Source organism: Anabas testudineus, chromosome 4 (assembly GCF_900324465.2).
Source record: "Anabas testudineus chromosome 4, fAnaTes1.2, whole genome shotgun sequence".
Taxonomy (NCBI): Eukaryota; Metazoa; Chordata; class Actinopteri; order Anabantiformes; family Anabantidae; genus Anabas; species Anabas testudineus.
The window spans coordinates 4032790-4053470 of NC_046613.1; the positions used below are offsets into that span (position 1 = coordinate 4032790).

At 39.6% G+C, this 20681-nt stretch overlaps 2 protein-coding genes across 4 annotated transcripts; one reads left to right on the forward strand and one right to left on the reverse strand.

The window, feature by feature from the left end:
• Positions 1-11202: 11202 nt before the first annotated feature.
• On the reverse strand, positions 11203-20556 carry LOC113152026 (uncharacterized protein C1orf146 homolog). 3 transcript variants are annotated; one of them, XM_026344938.1, is made up of 7 exons: positions 20425-20556; positions 20033-20126; positions 19762-19933; positions 19580-19658; positions 19362-19479; positions 17634-17700; positions 11203-11279 (listed from the first exon to the last, which is right to left on the reverse strand). In XM_026344938.1, exons 1-5 carry the CDS (start codon positions 20494-20496, stop codon positions 19372-19374), a joined length of 525 nt encoding a protein of 174 aa, XP_026200723.1. In that variant the 5' UTR covers positions 20497-20556; the 3' UTR covers positions 11203-11279; positions 17634-17700; positions 19362-19371. The 3 variants fall into 3 exon arrangements, with proteins under 3 accessions (XP_026200723.1, XP_026200724.1, XP_026200722.1); XM_026344939.1 differs by lacking the exon at positions 11203-11279 and adding an exon at positions 16665-16790 and having other exon boundaries at positions 19580-19646; XM_026344937.1 differs by lacking the exon at positions 11203-11279 and adding an exon at positions 16665-16790.
• LOC113152025 (glomulin-like) lies at positions 13635-19094 on the forward strand. Its single transcript, XM_026344935.1, has 18 exons — positions 13635-13676; positions 14070-14195; positions 15117-15227; positions 15485-15593; positions 16068-16317; positions 16559-16649; positions 16737-16903; positions 16999-17052; positions 17136-17166; positions 17252-17341; positions 17521-17562; positions 17652-17725; positions 17909-17993; positions 18089-18198; positions 18425-18488; positions 18576-18711; positions 18809-18903; positions 18999-19094. Exons 1-18 carry the CDS (start codon positions 13635-13637, stop codon positions 19092-19094), a joined length of 1773 nt encoding a protein of 590 aa, XP_026200720.1.
• Positions 20557-20681: the final 125 nt, after the last annotated feature.

Below are 20681 nucleotides of genomic sequence, written 5' to 3' on the forward strand. Positions count from 1 at the left end.
TGATGAGCAGGTTTGATGTGGAGCTACAGGATGAATGCAGGTTTTTTAAATATCTGGCAACACGTCTTCCTGACACACTGATTAAAAGACTAGTTCAAAGCAGCAGCACAGGGGGAGTAGGACTTCATCTGAGCTGATATTAAAATGTAACAACTCTTCTCTTCATCAGGAACAATCAGGAACAATCAGGTGTCTGTCCTCCCTCAACATTGATTGAAATCACTGACTCACAAGGATTTTCTATGCCTCACTTCCTCCTTACCAAAAAAAAAAAAAAAAAAAAGAAGAAGCAAATCGTCCAACATCCAGGGCCTGAGAAGAGAAGATACTGAATATTTTAAACCCCCAGATGAAGAAACTAAAGGAGAAGAGGGGAAAGTCGAGCTGACTCGAAGCGAGGCTCGGAGGAGCGCAGCGTGGTGACGGCTGACGTCACCGATTTGTCTCTTCTATTAAAAACACGTTTCATGTGCGACAACCTCATTTTTCCTCATTCTAAAATTAGTGAAACACGATGCAGGTCAGCAGCGCAGCTTGAGAGAGTGGGTCCTGCAACAGGATATCGGCAGTTTCTAAAGGAAATTACAAAGTGGCAGATAAATAACCGAGACAAATGGTGTCATCTGAAAGCGGCTCCGGGCTGATGGTGAAGATGATGGTGAAGCTGATGGTGAAGCTGATCACCATCATCAGGGTTTTTTTTTTTTTTCCTGCCAGTGCTGCCAGGTTGTCATGAAGTTGCCTTTAACACCAGCAGCAGCCTCATCTCGACCCTTTGAAGTCAGGGGCGAGCGGCTGATTTGTGCTGTGATATCTCGCTGCTGTGAACAACAAGTGCACTCAGAGCACACTGTCAGTAAACATGTGGCACCCCCCACCACCACCTCCACCTCCACCTCCCTCATATTTCTAACTAAACAGCGGTTTTTCATGCACAAACCATCTGTGACCGACTCACAAGCAAAATGTCAGAGAGAAGCTTTTCAAGCAAAAGTCCAATGAGCCATTAGGATGGAGGCCAGATTTCCTCCACGGGCACAGGGTGGATATGTCTTTTTTTAAAGCACTTCCCCACTGCCCCGAGGCACATTTAAAAATGAATAGAAGACGGCTCGATCGATTCTAGCGGGCCACTAATCAGAGCGCTGCAGTCTGGGGCTCAACCCGAGGCCCGCGTCCTGCTCCGGGGGTGCACAGTTCAAAACCATCACATGTGTGCTGCACACGCTGAGGTACGCTCGGATGGAGTTTTCCTGACAGACACAGTCGTGCAATGGGGAAAAGTTCGCTATCTGAGCTCTGTGGTTTTGGAGGATTCATTATTAATCTCCAATTACACATAAATGATAAACGAAGGGATTTTAGAGTCACACTGGATTTTGATTTCTTTCTCTCTCTCTCTCTCTCTCTTTCCCTTTTTGTATCTTCTGCCATTTAAACAAGCTGCATGAATTCCAGAAACATCAACAAATACCTCATATCTCACTATTTCCAAGCACAATTTCTGATATGAACAAACACAATTCTTGAAATAAGACTGAAACAGTAAAAATGAGATGTTACCTCAGCTTCTGAAACCAGACCCCCATCTCCTGATCTCCTATTGTGATATGGGGCCTGATGCAAAGGAAGGAAACAGGTTGAAAGATCACATGAAACACCTCAGAGCTTACAAAAAAGAAAAGGTCGAGGTCACACCCATGCAGCTGAGTACCTACTATAAGGAACATCTGGCCAATGATCAGATGAATTGATTTTGTACTTTTATGACAATGTAGAGAGACGGCACTACAAAGAGAGGGCAAATGTGATTATTTCCCCCGAGGGTGCGAAGAGCTGCTGTGTGTACTGTAATAATAATGGCATGTTTGCTCTCACGCTGCATTCAGCAGATTTCACACAGGTTTGACAAGATATAAGAGAGATAACCCGAGAGTGATACAGGCTTTCTAGCAGCAAGCTTCTGAGAAAAAGCACTGATTAATGTTCTTGAGTACAGGAAATGATGGTATTGTATAGTTCCTGGAAGATGAGGAGATACCAAATAAAACAGTTTTCACACATTTGATTTAGGAGAGTTTTAGCATCAGAAAGACCTTCACCTGTCCCCTCCCCACTGGCTGACACGCCAGCTAAGTTGGGACAGACGAAGAGAGGCAGGGCTCACGCAGGACACAGCTCTTTTGTTGCCGAGGCTTATTCATTATTCACCTGATCTGAAAAACAGACTGCAAAACCAACTGCACAGCTGTCATCAAGCGACAAGGCGTAGACACAAATTATTAATGACTTTGCAAAAGAAAAGGCAGCAGAACGAGAGGAAAATAATAACAAGAGACATCAGCGAGGCAGCTGACAGGCTGAACACGTGTGGGCAGAGACAGCGTCTCTGCACAGACGGGCTTCTTCCTGGAGTGCCAGCCGCAGCTACGCAACACTCCCCTGGACCGCTTCTACAGCTTTACACTGTGCCACCGGCCAGGGAGGCATATTTGTGTGTATGGTCTTTACTTTGAGTTGAGAGAGTTTTCCACCAATTATAAAGTAATTAACGTTAACTTTCAACCTAGTCTGACTATGCTCTGATGTCATTTCCAGCACACTATGAATCTACTACTGCTATGAGTGGGTATACTACTGTATGTGTATCTATGTGTCATATACTTTGCCCTTTGCCTTGATTTATACTTTTTAAACAATTTTTTTTTTTTTTTAAATTTCTGGTTCAACTTCTGTCTGATGTGTAATAAATGAGCTTCAGCACAAAACATTCCTGCATCTAATCTTATCTGAACGAGGGCGATTTATTTCACAGAATTGCAGCCCACTCCCTAATATTTAAACGGCAAGACCAATCTGTGTGGTGTACACTTTAGTTTTAAGATAAATCAGAATCTTTTTATTTAATATGGACATCACATATACATTAGACAACCAAATATATTGTACGATGGATGTGACATGGAAGTTGAGAAGTTCAGCATTTGTCTTCTGATATTTACATCTAGATACATTAAACAACATAAAACAACATATTCGGTATCAGATTGCCCAAATTCCAGCACAAATAATAGTTTCTGGTGTTTGCTTTGGGTTTTTACCGGCAAAGACAAGTAGACCTATTAGTTGATAAAAGGATAAATCAACATGACAAACAGAGAGCTGCCTATGGGAGAAACACAGTCATTTTCAATTCAAAGAGAAGAGGGAACAATCAAATGCACTGCGCAAACATTAGGGGCAGTTAATACAGCAATTAGGAATGTCTTAAAAACAGATACGACTGGTGTACTGAGCATCAGATATAGAACACGCCAGCTAAGGAAAATAGAAACAGCTGATGACTGAAGCATTGTGTGAGCTGTGAAGAAAAACCCCAAAACCACAGCCAGCGACATCACCAACACCCTCCATGCAGTGAGGGTGACGGCATCACAGTCCACTATTCCATGACAAACACTTATGTGCAGAAAGGCAGATGCCACGACGCAAAAACTTCATCGGCAGTAAGAATCAGAAAGCCTGGTTTTTGGAAAAGAAACAGCGAGATGAACAACAAAAGTTCTGGAACAGCGTTTTCTGGACTGATGACAAGAACGGCTCATGACCCAAACTAACTAGGAGGAGATGCGTGACGATTCAAAACACCCAAGTGGACCTTCCTGTTAACGGTCACAGGTTTGACCCTTCACATGAAGATGTGAAGGGGTGTTAGAAAAGAAGGTCAACTTGTAGAGCTAGATCCCTGCACAACGCAAACCTCTCATCTCCCACCACCGTGTTGTTGTTGTCAACACAACGCTTCTTGAACTATAATACTGTGGTGTAGTAGTATTATTAGAATACTAGAATAATAATGAAACATTCAAATAACACGTGATTTAGGTGACGGGACAGTCAAACAGGCCAATGCAGGTGTTTGTGTGCGAGGGAGGGGGGGTGGACAGTGTTGTGTCGTTTTCAGTTTTTATTCCTATTTATAATGACACGTCCCATTTGTACACACACAGACACACTAGTGACATCAGCAAAGGGTGGAAGGCTAAATGAGAGCCGACGTTTTCTTCTGGCCGTCTTGAAAGCTTTCCATTAGCCAGGCTCTGCTGCGAGGGTCTAGGGCCCTGAACAGCATGAGTCCGAGTACTGGAGGGTGTGTGGGAGGGCGGGTAGGATGGGGAACCATAGGTTTGATAAAAGAGGTGGGGTGGGGGTGACTTGTCCATTCATTTAAAGACATGTTTATCCGGTTCATTTAGCATTACATATCACTAGACGATTTGGATGTGAGCTGTCACTCAGGAACAGAAAGGCTGTTCTATCACAGCTCAGGAAGAACTGCTCTCTGGGTAGTTTTACACTCCCGATTTTATATTGTGTAGCTGACAAAATGAACCTCTGTTCAATCCTTTTACTGCATCGTGCGCTTGCCTTGTTGGCCTGGTTTTGTCTTTTATCTGAAGTCATGTCTAATAACGTATGAACCCTGAAGGTGACATTAAAAGGATCCACTCTGGTGAGAAGGCTACAACAGATTCGCTTCTCTTTAGGGGAAAAAATACATGAAAATGAAATCTTCTGCACACAAGCAACAAGAAAAAGAGCTTTCACCTTTTACTGTGTAGATGATGTTCCAGTCTTATACTGCTTAAAATTTGTGATGAGATGGTGTGTAAAGTGTTAAGCTGGGAGATTCATGCACAGATCCTTGCGTGTGTCACAGTTAATGTGTAGAAGACTATTCTGTTCACTGTGCAAATTGTAAAATAATTAATGAGCCTCAGTGAGATTTTTTATTATGCAATGTTTTGTTTAAAAAAACGTAAAATGAGAATAAAAACAAAATCATTTAAAGCACGTTTTGGATTGTGAATACTACAACATCAAATTGAAATAGAGAAATGTAATTGATTTTTTTATATGTATATATATACATTTTTTATTTGATGATTTTAAAAAAGCTGACAGCCAAAACTAGGGTAATGTCCACCACTACATCACCTCTATTTTTTTTCTAACAACACTTTGTAAGCATTTGGGAACTGACAAAGCTAATCTTTAGTTTTTAAACAAAACCTTTTCCCTATTTGTGCTTGATATATTAACTTCCCTATTACTGCTGATATGTGCAGCGTGTGTTTTGACATTGTCTTGCTCTCTTACTAGAAAAAGAAGTCTTGATGTTTACCTGTGCAAACTACCCATGCTGTATGTACTAATACCTACCACATCATCCCAGATGCTTGTTTTTGAAGTGTGCACTAATAATAATGCAGATGGTCTGAAAAATGCAGTGTCCATGTTTAAAAAAAAAAAAGAGTTCAAATTCTGACTCGTCAGACCACAGAGAGATCAGTTCAGTCCATTTTAAGTGAGCTTTCATCCAGGGAGGGTGGGGGCATTTCTGGATCTTCTTTATTTATATTCATATTTTTTTCTTGCATGGAAGAGTTTTAACTTGCATTTGTATATGCACGATGAACCAATGTTCACTGACAACAGTTTCCAGACAATCCATATCCAATATATATACCAATATATATATATATACACATACATATACATACATACACACACACACACACACACACACACACACACACACACACACACACACACATATATATATATATATATATATACACACATACATATACATATATACATACATACACACACACACACACACACACATATATATATATATATATATATATATATATATATATATATATATATAATGATTTATATAAAATCCCTAAATAGTCTGCTACTTTTACTTATTAATGTAGAAAGTATAGTTTAACTATTTTACCTGGCCCCAATATTAGTTGTGGTAAACTCAGATGCTCTTTTCATACCCAGTTACAACAATGACATCGTGTTAAAATCTCCTGTAGTTGACCTTTTTTAAAAACATGTTGCTAGCATCAAATTCTAAATGAGCTTAAGTTAAAATAAAACTCAGTTTCAACATAATATGTTGCCTTGTGCACTATTTACAATCACATATGTACTTTAAATAGTTATAGTACTCAAGTTTTATTGCACAGTCCAGAGATATACAGTTAGGTTCATTGGTCCTATGTCAGGCCTCAGAGCACCCCTGTGACTCTTAACAGGAAAAGCGGTTCAGATAATGAACAGATGGATGCATGAACAGTGTCCCAACTATTGTTTGCAAAAGTATATGTTAAAATGAGGTAATGAAAAAATATGATCTTGGTACAAAAATTAGGTCAAATCTGAGTGTGTTATTAGTATCAGTAATAGTATTAGTAATGAGACTTTTTAACAATGATTATGGGATACATACTGTGTATAGAAGATTTTGGTGAGTTAGTATGGTGTCAAACCTCCACCACAATAACTAAGTAAAATGTTAAATAGTATAAATCAGGGTTACATTGTCAATTCATCAGACATTAACAAACCAAAATGTTAATATGTTGGAGTTACTGAATCAGATTAGTCTAAATCTCATTTCAAAACTAAGCGTGGATTTGAAAAAATACCCACACAGCACCCACACAATCTGATAGGAGAGAGAGTAAAAATGACAGTTGCAAAGCAGATAGAGACCTATCCACACAGACTCAACCTCTAACAGCTTTCCAAGAACCGACCTGCTAAATACCAACTAACAAACATTTTTGTTTTTCAGGTATTTCAATGAGCAGACATCTATTTTCACATTTTCTGTTCAAAAAGTCACACTAAATCTATTTTTCCAATAATGTCAAACAGATTTTATTTAACTGGAACAATAAAAGTGTTAATAGACAAACCATGTTGAGTACAACACATTGACATGTAGCCAACATGTTTATCAAGTGGTAACCTGTGTAAGATAGGAAAGTCGAATGTCTCTGTCGAATAAACACACAAAACCTCTTAGTGCTTATATTATCTATGTAAACAGCATATGATTTGTGAGTGAGCGGGCAGCTCAAGATGTTACTTTGTGATACAGTCATCTCCTTAACCAGGCCTGATTGCAGCTATGAATCTTTCTAAAAAATTCATAAGATCCATTTCACAAATGACAAAGCCAAGCATGTGCCTTTATTGTATCTAAATAGTAAAGAGAGAGCAAGGCGAGGACGACCTATAATAGGAGCCCACAGCTAGAGGAAAGAGTACAAAATGACAAAGATTTATTCTCAGCCATGATCAAATATTTATGCTGAGGCATTCAAGTAAAGTTACTTTTTGTGTTCTGATTTAATGAATGATTTGAGCAGTGGCAGTGCTGGGAGGCACAGATGTTGGGTTTGCTGAAGCCTGCACTAATGCCCATTCAGGGGTCTGTGTGGTCATGTGTCAGACTGCAGCAGGATCAAAGCAGAGTAATGCCACTGTGGAGATCACGGCATAGAGGAGTAGGATTGTAAGTACTTCCACAGCCCCAGAGGTCTACAACGGGCTGTGGCTGGGGAACATAAGGCAAGAAAGTGGAAAAGTTAATATTTTGTCTTAGGTGAAAAAATCCTACAGGAGAAAATTTGGGGAATCCACATAAATTCAAGGTTCATTTATCTAAATGAAAGGGGACAATGAATCATTGGCCCACTTTTCTTGCAAGCACAACATGTGCCTCTAGTTCTTTTTAGCATGTGCCAGTAGGTTGCCACTCACTCAATTAGAGACGGGCGCCTTTACAGCAGGCCTGCGGATGGTGGGACTGATTCAAAATGACAAAGCCACAGTCAAAGGAAATGGATCCCGGCAGTGCAGTGACTCTTCCATTCTCCCTCTGGCATCCTCTGAAACATTAATGACCCCAAGCTGAATCTGATCTGGCCTTCTTTACTCTGTGTTTTTCCTTTAGATAAAGCAGTCTTCCCACTGATAATTTTCACTCAGTGTCTTCAATTGCTATTGATTGGTTGTCAAAACTGCTTTTATTAAGAGGCTAAATTAGCCGAAAATAGATTAAATCTTAAACATATAACAAATACAACTGAACAAATAACACTGTATAAGAAAACCTTGGCCTTTATAACTTGAAGTGAAGAAAGAATTCCAAATAAAGTCAAAGACTAAAGTCAAAGAAAGGTCCAGATCAGATGACCTGAAAGGAAGTCCTGAGTGGTATAAAGTGCCAGGAGACATTTGTGGCAGGTGAAATAGAAATTCTAACACTTGAGTGAACACTTAAACGGATAAAGGGAGTTTGAAGGGGGAAAAAAAAGGCTAAAAGCCTCCATCACTTCCAACAAGACATTGGTACCCCAAACACAGTGTGTCAGCATCTTTAAACACCGGAGAGAAGAGGAGATGACAAAATTGTTCTGACAGCCAGTTCACATGTAACATCTCCGAATCATCCACCTTGGGGAGTTGCTGGGCAGTTTTACCTCACAGCCGGGGGAAACCAAGCCCCGTGTGTGATAGCAGAGTGGGCACGCGGCTCTTATTGATCAAAGTCAGACAGGGTGTCAGTCTCCACATCCCAGAGATACAGCGGACAAGCAGCAGTTATCTGTGTCTATTAAGGCGTCCGCTCTGTGTGTATTGATTGGGAACAACTCGACACTGGGAATTGTCATCAAAATGCCGATTTACAAAAGGTTGTGCAGGCGGTGGTAAAGTTGGTATGGTCCAGGCGGTATGGATTTGTTGATGCCTCCTCTTGCTGTGCTTAATACCATACAGATGCTGCAGAACATGAAAGACTGAGGTGTCCAGCCTGGGCCTTTGTCTCACCTTGGGAGCTTTCAACTCATAGTACACGGACAGATCAAGCTGCTTTACTCCATGTTGAAAGATATTTAAAAAAAAAAGAAAAAAGAAAAACAGGACTACATCAACACACAGACACACTCAGACTACACCACACACAGCCCCTCCCTGCAATTGTTTGCTACAGGCGCAAAGCTTTTACAAAAAGGGGCTAAGGTTAAGATTCTCCCTTGTGAGACCACCTTCTCCATTAGCTCATGGTTCACTAGGGTATCTTACTGCCCTTATAGATATTCTTCTAGTAGATTCCATTTCTACACTAGCACCATTGGTGAGATGATAATAATTAAAATAAATAAATAAAGATTTTAGCTGCCACCCAAAACTGAATCAAAGTGAATGGGAATTCATTTCTGTGTGTATCCAAACCTCACTCTCTAGAGTAATAGTCCTTGTAGTTTACTGAACAGTCACAATTTCCTCTATTTAAATAATATATTAAAACTCACATTAGACCTTTTGGATAAAATACTAAAGTAGAATCACCAAAAACAAATCTGGACCGAAAAATAGCTTAAAATCCGCTGGACCCAAGGGACAGGCCCTTAACATGGCAGTTTTCCTTAACAAGCTCAGCGGGGCCTAGGGAGGGTTTGGGCAGACAGGAGAGCTCACAGCAGTCTGCAGCAGCCTCCGGGGGAAGCCGACTGGATAAATAGTTCACTTAGAACCTCTTGCTCTCTAAGAGGTCACCAAGGAAATATGGGATGGAAAGGAAAAATGGAGAGGCTTTATCTTGCTCTCACAGGATTGCTGCCTGTTTGTATACTAGACTGCTCCATAAATACTGCACTACCTGCAATGCAACTGAAATGATAGTCAACCTTGCTTCATTACTGATATTTTCTTTTAAACAAGTACCTGCTCTAGCCATAGCATAAACCTTTAGCTACAACCTTAAAGGAAGACACCTTTGAATTTCATTGAAATACAATTCAATCCTAAACTCATCTTCTGCAGTAATAGAAGTCTGTTCTCTATGCACCTTGTTACACAATTGTGTTGTTGTAGTCCAGCAAATTAAATATAAATGGATATTTGATAGTGACCTGAGATATGCCTGTGTATACTGCTGACTGCAGAAGAAGAACACAGACTATCATACAGCATACTCACCTGATCTGAAGATTGCTCAGGATATTCACTAATGGAAATTGATACTTAAGTGTAGGCTTCCACATAAATATACTTGTAGATATATTTCAGGTGTAAAGTGAAGCTGCAGATAAAGTGTCAGATTTCACACTGGAACATTCCATCTCCCGACTCAAAGGCCAAGCAATCTACATTAACGGCCACACCTTTACCACTGTCACGTGCAATAATGATTAAAAGGTTAAGCTAAAATCAAAAATCAGATATTTCAGACTAAGTCATTTCTTTATATACATATCGGCACTAAAGATATTGTTAATACAACAACATAATATATAAAAACACTATTTTACTTTTGACAGACCTAAATAAAGGCATCTTTGTTCCATTCAGTCAAAGCATTTGAGTTGTTTAATTCAGTATAAAATAAATAATAACTTATGTTATTTACTTTATTTGGGCCATGACGCTTGACTTCAACGTTTTCAGGAACTTTAAATCTGTGGCACCTCAGTGTGTTTTCCACATATATTGTTTATTTCATGAATGCTGGACTTTTACTTGGAATGGAGTATTTGTATGTTTCCAAGGTTTGGAATGATGAATCCATTCTTCTCCAATGAAAATGGGCCTCCAGACAAACAGTGCCCTCCTGAGTTATAAAGTGACAACTGCTTTCAGTTGGCATCATCATAGAATTAGGATTATTTGTACCAAATGTAAAGCTGATCAATTTTCACTTTTTTCTGACATGTTAACATGACATGTTTTAACAAAATATTATGTACTTTATTGATCCCCTTGGGGAAATTCTACATACTCGCTTCTTCTGTTGACTTTAAAGCAAGTTTGCACCACAGAAGTAATGTTATGCCTTTTTTGTTTGGTGTTTATCTCACCAGTTTGCTTTGTTTTACAAGTTTTCTTAAAACGGTGCATTGGTTGAGGTCAAGCAATGTGGAAATCGATGACGGGCTCCTACACACACTGAGCATGCTGTCACCCATTCTCTCTGGTTAGCTGCCACTGCTCCACTCATGGTTAGCGCTAATTCAACTGTTCATGCAGAGGTTGATTTGATTTTGTCAAATCAAAATGTCTTCAACTGTGAAGGACATTTTACTTTGTTTACGTTTGCTGATAAACTGATAAAAATGTTTTTATCTGTTGACAGATGACTTCATAAACTGCCCCATGTAGAAGGATGCTGTTTTACTGCATATTAATTACTTACATCATAATGCTGACAGTTTGCACGTGTTTTACTCCATAATGCAGCACAATTAATTTACAAAGCTCAAACTGGGACAAAGTGGGTGTGTTTATTTACTGCACAGACAAATTGCACAGTCAACATTACATAGCCTTCGGTATTTCCTTACAGTTTCCGTAAAGTTTGTTTCCCTTGGTCAGCACAGTAGCACATTTTTCCATATGTACACCTGATAAGAGAAATATAATTAGGGGTATATGTTATGGAGCAAAATCAAAATGTTGACTAAAATAATTATCAAACAGAAATGTGCCATTGTGGTGTTTGTTGTTAAGATTCATAATCCAGATCAGATACTGACTCAAACGTGTATAGTTAGACTTGAAAAACCAATATATTTGTTTGATGTTGCACTGCCACAGTTTACTAAAAACGCATCTGGAACCGAAGAAAGATAGGGGTGTTGCTGACAGTTTTCGGCATAGTTCAGCCCACAGGAAGTCTTCAACAAGCTGGCCAATCAGAACAGAGTAGGATGTGAGGAAAGCAAAGGGGTCCTTAGAGACACAGGAACTGCAACAAGCTTTTTTAGTCTTCAGGCAAGAGGAGTTGTTGCATAAAAAGACATTAGAACATCTATTTGCACTTTTTCAACTTGAAAATCATATAAGCATGTATCTATGGAGCCCTGGAATAATATATAAACCCTCAATTATGCATAACATGGCTACTTTAAGTTCAATAGATTTTTTTTCTTTATTAAATCAAAATAACAACAACAACAACAAAAATTTTTTTATCTAACACACTCCTGTGTATTAGCAACTGCAAGTAAAGGATACATATGTAATAACCTAAAAGCACACTAATCATAATCCTAGATTATATACTTTTGTCATTTCTGCAGCCAGGGACCACTGTCAAAACAAAACTTCATCAGCCAGCAATTAAGAATGACAAAATCAGGGACAAACATGAGGCGAACGGCAGTTTGCATGCTGTATTTGCTTTGTGGCTTTTGCCTGAGGCTGTCATCACACAGCAATACAGAGAGCAAACCTGAGCTGCAGCTGTCGGCTAAATCCGACCGTTCAAACACGCTTCTCTCCCTATTCATCTAAAATCAGTACTCAAGCTGCTCCTTTACTGAAGCTGTCATGGTAGGAGCAGGAAGTCAGTGATTGTATTTCTATTATATTACACACACACACACACACACACACAGGATGGTGGTCGTGCGGTGATCTAAGCCTTTGAAGCCTTTGTGTTTACATAGAGAAGCAATATGTTGTCATTAAGCAATCATGAAAAAGCATTCTTAATCCCTATACCTCTCTGTAAACAAGTGGATTTATTTGTCTACCATAGGATCTTATTCCATCTGTGAGACATGGTTATATCAGGGGCCTGCTTTGCTCTATCTGGACCAGGACAGTTTTCCATCACTGATGAAGCTGATTTGTACATGCATTTACATTTAGTCACTTCACAGACACAAGACAAAGGCAGGGTAAACGTAAGGAGGTCTTGCCTAAGGACCACTACTGGAGGTAGTCACAAAAGGCTTCAGTGTTTCAGTTAATGACAATTTGGGATAATTTCCCACAGTACACAAATAAATAATTTGGGTTTCCTATATCTTGTGTTAGGACAAGTCAGATTACGTTTTACTGTAGGTCACATATATGCAGACAGAGAAATTTCTTTTGGACTTAAACTTTCAAGTGCCACTGTATTTCTGGCAGTTACTGTTTTCCTTTCATTTCTGCACAGATTGCGTGAAATACACGTTAAACATGTCTGCTTTTATTTTTTAAACTAATAATTATCCACCTATTGTTGTGCAAACGTGTCTGCACACCATAACTGCCTACCCCACACTGACAGACATGATGTTAACTGTGATGAACTACTGCTAGACGAGCAAAAGTTTGATTTATATCCTCCAACAAAATGAATGGAAATGCAAATAGATGCTGGAACGCTGGGGGAAACAAAATTTAACAATCTATAATACCTGGGTATACTTTGAGGTATTCAAGATGAAGTGCTCACTGTAAGATAACAGAGCCACAAAACATTACAAATACTATTTTTAACAACATCACATAGCGCGACATGAAAATTAATATGTATTGCTATTTCAGTCACAGACTGGCTTAGTGGCATATCCCCACCTACAGTACAGGAAATTAGGCCGATGTGGATGAGCACAAACACTAGATCAAATAACACAGAACTGTCTTTAGTGCAATATATTTGAAGTCCTGTGGCGTGACTCTCACACTATTTATTTTACAGGACTGAATGTGTTATTACGACGGGATCCTTCCAGACAGTTCCATGTTTTCTCTGACCATACAGAAGCGCTCTGGTTTAATCCTATTACATGTCAAGCACAAAGGGAGATAAGAGGTTTATGTTCAGGTTTCTTACAGACAGAGACTCAGCAGAGCTTCACATTCGGTCATTTTGATACTGCCACTGACACCGGTTCTTACAGCAACCACAGGGTCTACCGTGGTGCATTGAAAATAAACACGCATTGATAATAGGATTGCCTGTGAGGGCACAGGAGACACTGATGATGAATGAAGATCAGGAGAATGACATGATCCAGAGATGGGTAAGGCAATTATATTTATGATTCTGTTCATAATGCTTCTGTGGGATAATGAAAAGTCTGAATAGCTCGCCTACTTTGATAGATATGACTCACTGTGTGACCACAAAATTGAAAACATCTATGTAATTAACTCAATTAAATCTTTCTTGTTGTTTTTACATTAATGAGACTAAATGTTTTACTTTATCTACCATCAAATGTACATAGAATTGAAGTAATGGCCGTTAACAATTTCAGTAATTAACATCAGATTATTTTTATACTTGTTTGTAGACACAAACATTAAGTAACTAAATGAGTCGTTTAAAAAAGGGCAACTCAATATGAGGTTAATGCAGAAATATGTAAAAACATATATAAAAAGTCATATAGATATTTCTTCATTCGGTTTAGAGAGACACCCCAGAAGAAGATTTGAAGCCAGAGGACTACCAGCATATCAAGACTTTAGGATCTGCCTGTCTTACTGAGGGCAACAGTGCACAGCTACTGACATTTATTCAGGATGAGAAAAACCAGGTACTTTTTCACCACCACTAACACAACAGACAGCGACTGATCTGCTCTATTCTCCACCCTGACTAGTAGCTTTGGCACCCTGCAGATATGAAGTGGCAGTGTTAATCTGTCGCTGGGGACTAAAAGCACAGTCACACTGCAACATCCTGAGCAACAGCGGCATCGTATCTACCGAAGTGAACAGCAGCAGCCACTTTCCCACTGCAGTGCTAAACATTAACATGCAGCCCAGACACTGCTCAGTGCCTGCTGGCCTTCTGACCTAGAGGTGTGGAGAGGACGCAGGAAAATATTTCTTCAGATTTCTCGCTCCACTGATAAGCCTCTTGAATGCAGCACTCCTCTAAGTGCCCTTGACTGTCCCTTCTCTACACACTTCATCATGACTAGTGCACTGTTAGAATCATATGTCATCTGTTAAGTGGTTCAGTGATAGATTATCAAATAAGGAATGCCTGGTTTTAAACATAAACTTGGAGGAAAAAAAGAAAATCATACACTTTAGTCCAACTAGTTAGTATGTGACAGCCTGTTATAATGTCAAACCTGACCATGAATTCATCTGCATAGCCTGGAAACTCCAACATGCTTATACCAAGGGATAAAGTGGCAAACATTCTGATACTAGTCTTGTGTTCATTGCACCCATGCAATGTATTCACTCAGATTTATGACTCTTAAAAGCTCTACCACTCTGAATCATCCGCAATTGTGGTTTTATTTTCAACCTAGACCTGCAAGCTGGTAGATCACACTTGCAGCCGCAGTTGGTCTGTTCGAATGCAAAACAAGCATGAAACTGCAGTTGTTTTTGTTGTATGCACCTGTTTAGGTAGTGACACATGCAAATGAAAGGAACAACACCAAATCTTCTGGTTGCTGATTTTATTTAATACCACTGTATTTTTGTCTTGCACCCAGGGGATTGTGAAGTCTATGGGTTTTGTTCTAATAGAGCCTCTTGTAAATGAGGTAGTTAAAAAAGAGAAGAGTCTTGAACACTGCCAGGCTGCCATTACACATCTGACCAGGGTGAGTAAACTGTTCATCAACCACATAATGAGACATTTCTTTGTAAGTTCTTTGAGCTCTGGAATGACATGTAGCTCAGTTGGTAGAGCAGTTGTCTATAAACCCCAGAGTCAGTTTGACTCCCAGTTCCGTTGGGCTACATGTCGAGGTGAAACCCCACAGTAGTGCTGTCCGAACAACAATTTTCCAACAACAAATATGTCTACATCATTTCTCCTATACACAGAATTGGGTTAATTATCTGTTTTATGGTTTAGACTTGCAGGCCAGAGGCACTTGTGCAGTGTTTGCTTGTACTAATTGAGGATATTCAGCCAGGGGCCATTTCTGAGACCATCACAATTCTTGTCCCGCATCTCCGAACAGGTAACACCACTCTGTTGTACACTTACACTATCTCGCGTATTACACACATTTTATGAGCTAGTAAGTCTCAAATTTAGTATGTACTACAACATTAAGAATACCAGTGACACGGTGAAATATCACATTGGCTCTTAATTGCCCATTTAGAAGAGAGTGGGCTATAAAGATCACCCTATATTAATCACGGACACTTTAAAGTCAAAGTCGTATTTGTCATTATTGATGACAAAGAACCAATATTCACAGTGAAGACTTGCAGCAACTCAATCTTATAAGTATCTTATTGTTGATATTCCCTTTCCAAATAGTCTTTATTATGCCATAACAAACATCTCTATAAAACTGTAAATAACAGAGCATTTACAGATGCAAGCAAAGCCATTTTATAAATGATGAAGAATGCTGATGTTAATAATAGTGTCTGGCTCCCCCTGCTGTACATTAATATTAACAACAACCTTGTGTCTTGAATAGTCTTGCTTCAGCTGGATGACAGGAAGGCAGCCTGCGTGGGCTTGGTTCTGTCTGCTCTGCAGAAGCAGTTGACCAGGCTGCCTGTGCCTTACACCAAGCAGCTGGAGGAGGCTGATGAGTACGGACTGTGTCGCTGCTGCACTGCCTTGGCTGATTTTACAAAGTCTTTCGTACAGGAAATAAAGAGCAAAAATGGAAACTATGTTGGAACCACTGAGGATGAGGAGCTAAGGACAGAGCTGCTCAAGTTGTACGTCTGTCTTTTATATAATGTGTGGTTGATTGTGGTTGTGTGATTGTTTTCTCTACCACTATTTTACTAATAGTGGTATTATGTAGTAATAGTGATGGCTACATTACATTTAAATTGTTTTGTATGAGTGGGAAACTGTACTTTTAGGGTGTTTCGCTTAATGGCAATGTATATTTCACAGTAATGGGACTTAGTATTAATATAAAATGTCTTGCTCATTATGAGTTTTTCCTTGCAGTTGCATGAGGAGCTTGAGAGAGCTTTTGCTAGACGCTGAACTAAGCAGAGACAGGAAATCATCACTTTGGCTCTTTGCAACAGAGATAATGGTCAGACCATGGTCCTCCGTTCTTCCAAACAGTAATACAGTGTATTATTTTTCAGTGGAAAGCCATTTTCCATATCTAATCCTACAGGTCACACTACCTGCAATCCAACAGTCTCTCTCAGAGCTCCTGTTCTTCAACTCTCTGAAGAAAAGCATACAGATGGATGACTGTCAGTCTAAAGAATCAAGAGCATGTCTGGCTTATCTGCTATTTGTCCAGCTCATCACCATAGAAAGCTTTCCAGCTGTGTTCAGGTGAGCTGTGGTCAAACTGATGATGCACAGTCATTGACATAAATATGAAATTTAACTGGAAACTAATTACAATGCACCTTTTCCTGCTGCTCTAGTCCTGTATTTGTTCTTCAGTGCAATATGGAATACATCAATCAGCTGCTTAGCAGGTATGCTGTCAATACAGCATGAAATATGGTTATGACACTAGAAGAATTTCTTAAAATAACCTGTGATCTTGTTTGTTTGACAGTAAAAAGGAATCACATTTGCTCAAAGGCCTGGTAAGGGCATGTCAATATAAATTAAACAATAAACAGGAGATCTAAGTATTGTTTTCTAGGGCATAATTGTGCTGTTATCAATCAGGCACTTTATGCAAAAAGCTTGGAGAGTGTGGAGGACAACAGCCTCCCAGTCAGTCTACTGGAACTGCAGAGCTTTTACAATGTACCACAGGTAAGACAAGAATGACTTTATTCCTTTACAATTTGAAAAGCTGAACTAAGAATTTTAGTACAGTTTGTTCACCAGTACAGTAACTTAGCTACTACTTTAGGGAACAAAAAAATACGTAAGTAAATACTACCTTCTCGATACTTGACCAATCAATGACACGTGATGTCTTTTGATTACAGAACCTGCGGCATATTCTCACTGACTGCCCAATGCAACATTTGGTGAGTATACAGATATTACAGATAAAATGACATTATTCTACATAGGTGGTAATTTGAAATAAGTGTATTACCTTATGTGTAATCCCCAGAGAGCATCAGGACTACAGGTTTTCCAGCTCTTCATTAATAAATTAGATTCTGAAGCAAAGCACAAGTTCTTCAGGTAAGAATTGTCAGCAAAGAAAACAAAAATGTAATTGCAACTTTGTAAATTGAAAACTAGATTCCAGGCTTTCTATGGCCAACTTAGTGTAAATAAAACACACATTTTGCACTGCTTTACCTCTAAACTTAAGTGGTTTCTTATACTGGCCAGTTAACTGAACTTTATCACTTTCTTCTGCAGGTGCATGTTAAAAACCCGCAACCACGCAGGAGTAGAAGGTTATATAATCAAGAACATCAAGAATCAAGTAGAATTTTCCATGAAGGTGAGATTAAAGAAGAGAGATGTGAGCTTAAATTCAGTTTGTTTGATCTGATGATTTTATCTGAGTGTGTTTAATCTATGATAACTCTCCTGTAGCCAGGTAATGCCAGTAAATGGTTCTTGGGAGTGGAGTTTCTCTCACTGTTGGGACTGGTGTTACATTTGTCACAAGGTGCTGAGACAGATTTGCTCAACAGTATGGACAGGTGAGGACCACGAACAGGCTTTCAAATACTATGACTTACTTTGACTATGTGGTCAAATCACAAACTACATATAGACAAGAAATGCACGCTCTAGATGTGCATCTCTTGTTTGTCTGCACATCATTAAATATGGAGCTAAATCAAAGCAGATTCAGATGCAAGATAGATCTAATCTAATCAATTATTGATATTATCTCTGTGGTCAATTGTTTTGCATCCTATCCAGGATAATGGAGAGTCTGAACCTTCTACGCTATCTCCTCATCAGAGACAAAGAACTCAGGAGCAGAGTAAGTTATTCTAATTCAACAGTTTCTCTGCTCTTCAACAGCTACACTGGTTGATACAGAAGGTTAATCATGTGCGCCTCTCTTCAGACAGGTGTGTGGGAAGAACTGTGCAGGATCAAAGATGACTACTTAAAAATGCTGCGTGTGTGTATCAGTTTATCAAGAGCATATTATTCTGCTGAGCTAAAGGCACTTAAGGACAATCAGAAAATTAAAGCAAAAGGTAGGAATCCATTGTTGATCTTTTAGCAAAAATATCGATAGAATATTCTTACACTACCTCTATAATACTACACACTATCTCTATTCCCCATTCCCAGAAGCCAGAGATGCTGCTAGAGACATCACACTGGTCAAAAGTATAAAGGTGAAGCATAAGAAAGTATCTAATATGTCCCCAGAGGTCCAGCACCAGGTATAGAAACTATTTTTTCCTCTTAATTATCATGTGTATGTTGGCCTTTGGAAGACCAGCAAACTGACTGTGTCTTGTGTCGTTATGTCTCCCAGGTGCTACACAGCGCATTGGTGACATTTGACCTGATGGAGAGTCTTATAGTCCGCATTGAAGAGCTCACAGAAGAAAAGCTGAAGATTCCAAACTAAAGGCTGCTTGTGCACAAGGGTGACTTCATACAGTTGGCTATTTTTCTAAACCGTTTTATTTAATGAATACAAAAATGACTGTATAAAAACAGGCATTCCAGCTAGGATGAACTTGTCTTTCCTTGCCAAAGATATTGTCAGAAATGTAAAAACAACAAACTGTGCTAACACTGTATGTGGAAACAAATCTTTAACCTTTGCTTTGGTACTTTATGACTCGTACTAGTTAGCAGCAAATAAAAGTTTGGGAAAAACATGCTGGATCACCTGCTGAGCTTTACAGTATGTCTCTTAGCATCTCCCACACAGGACTGCTTTCAATGATGTGAGCCCGAGCCAGAGACATCCGGTCACGGATACTGTCTACATGCGGCTTACAGGTGGCCTACAAACAAAGGAGCCGTTGCTTACTTTATAATAAGAGGACAACAACATGAATAATCTGTTCCAACCAAATAACATTCGTGTACCATCTTGGTCTTTACCTTGGCAACTGTCAGCATCCCTTTGACAATCTCAGCACTGTTTCGCACAGGCAGGATCCTCAGATTGCTGCCAAAGAAACTGAATGAGACAACGTCCATTGAGATGTAGCCTACAGCTGAATAAATAATACAAAGTAATCTGCCAAACTTTGCTTTAAAACTTTCCTTAACAATCCATCTACCTGCGTTGAATCTCTGACAGGACTTCCATTTGCCTTTTCCCATTAAAGGGGGCATACAGAAGTAGAAAGCTGTTCCGGTGGACCTGCACAAATCTTTGTGTCCTGTCGATGAGTCCAGACACGTCCAAATGCTCCGGGTGGTCTTGAGGGTCGACCAACAGAAATGCTACACCTAATAGTAAAGAAGGGATAAATGGAACAGATGTTTGCTACAACATCTATTACAGTCAGGCTTACAAGAATATGAACCACCGGAGAAGAGCAGGTTTACCTGACCGAGGAAAAATCACAGCTCCGGGATCGACACTGTCGGACCATCGGACTCGATGCTGCTGCGCCTGGAGCGTCCTGGTTGTATCATGGTGCTAGTTAGAAGGGAAAGGACAACGCAGAACTAAATACTAATTCATTAACTCTGCTTATAAAAAAAAAAAAAAAGAAAGTTGAAAAAGTGAATAAATCAATTTTTAAACGACTGGACGTCACTTTTTGCGTTTGGTTTGGCGGTGTTAGCTAAGTAACGGCTAACACAACCATCAGGTCCCTCTCTCTGCCGACCCGTTATCACCTAAAGTGAAGTCAGGCGTGTCCAGCCTGTTCAGACTCCACTTCCAGACAACTTGGAGGTAAAGCCATCTTTAAGGAGTTAAACTCCTGACTTACCCGCAGCGACGAGCTGACTATAATGGTGGTTTTCCACTGAGGAGACGTTTCTTCGCCGCTGTGTGCCGCCATGTCCTGCTGCTCGCTGACGGAGTTCAACGTGATTTTGTTGGCTTCTGTTGATTTCTTATGTTAAAGGCCTTCTTCGTGTTTTTACAGGTGAGGTTGTGAGACTAATATCGCTTTTACAGTGTCTTCTTGCTAATTTAGAGAAGCCTGTACGTGATCATAGCAGGATAAACACAGGTGTAGCTCAC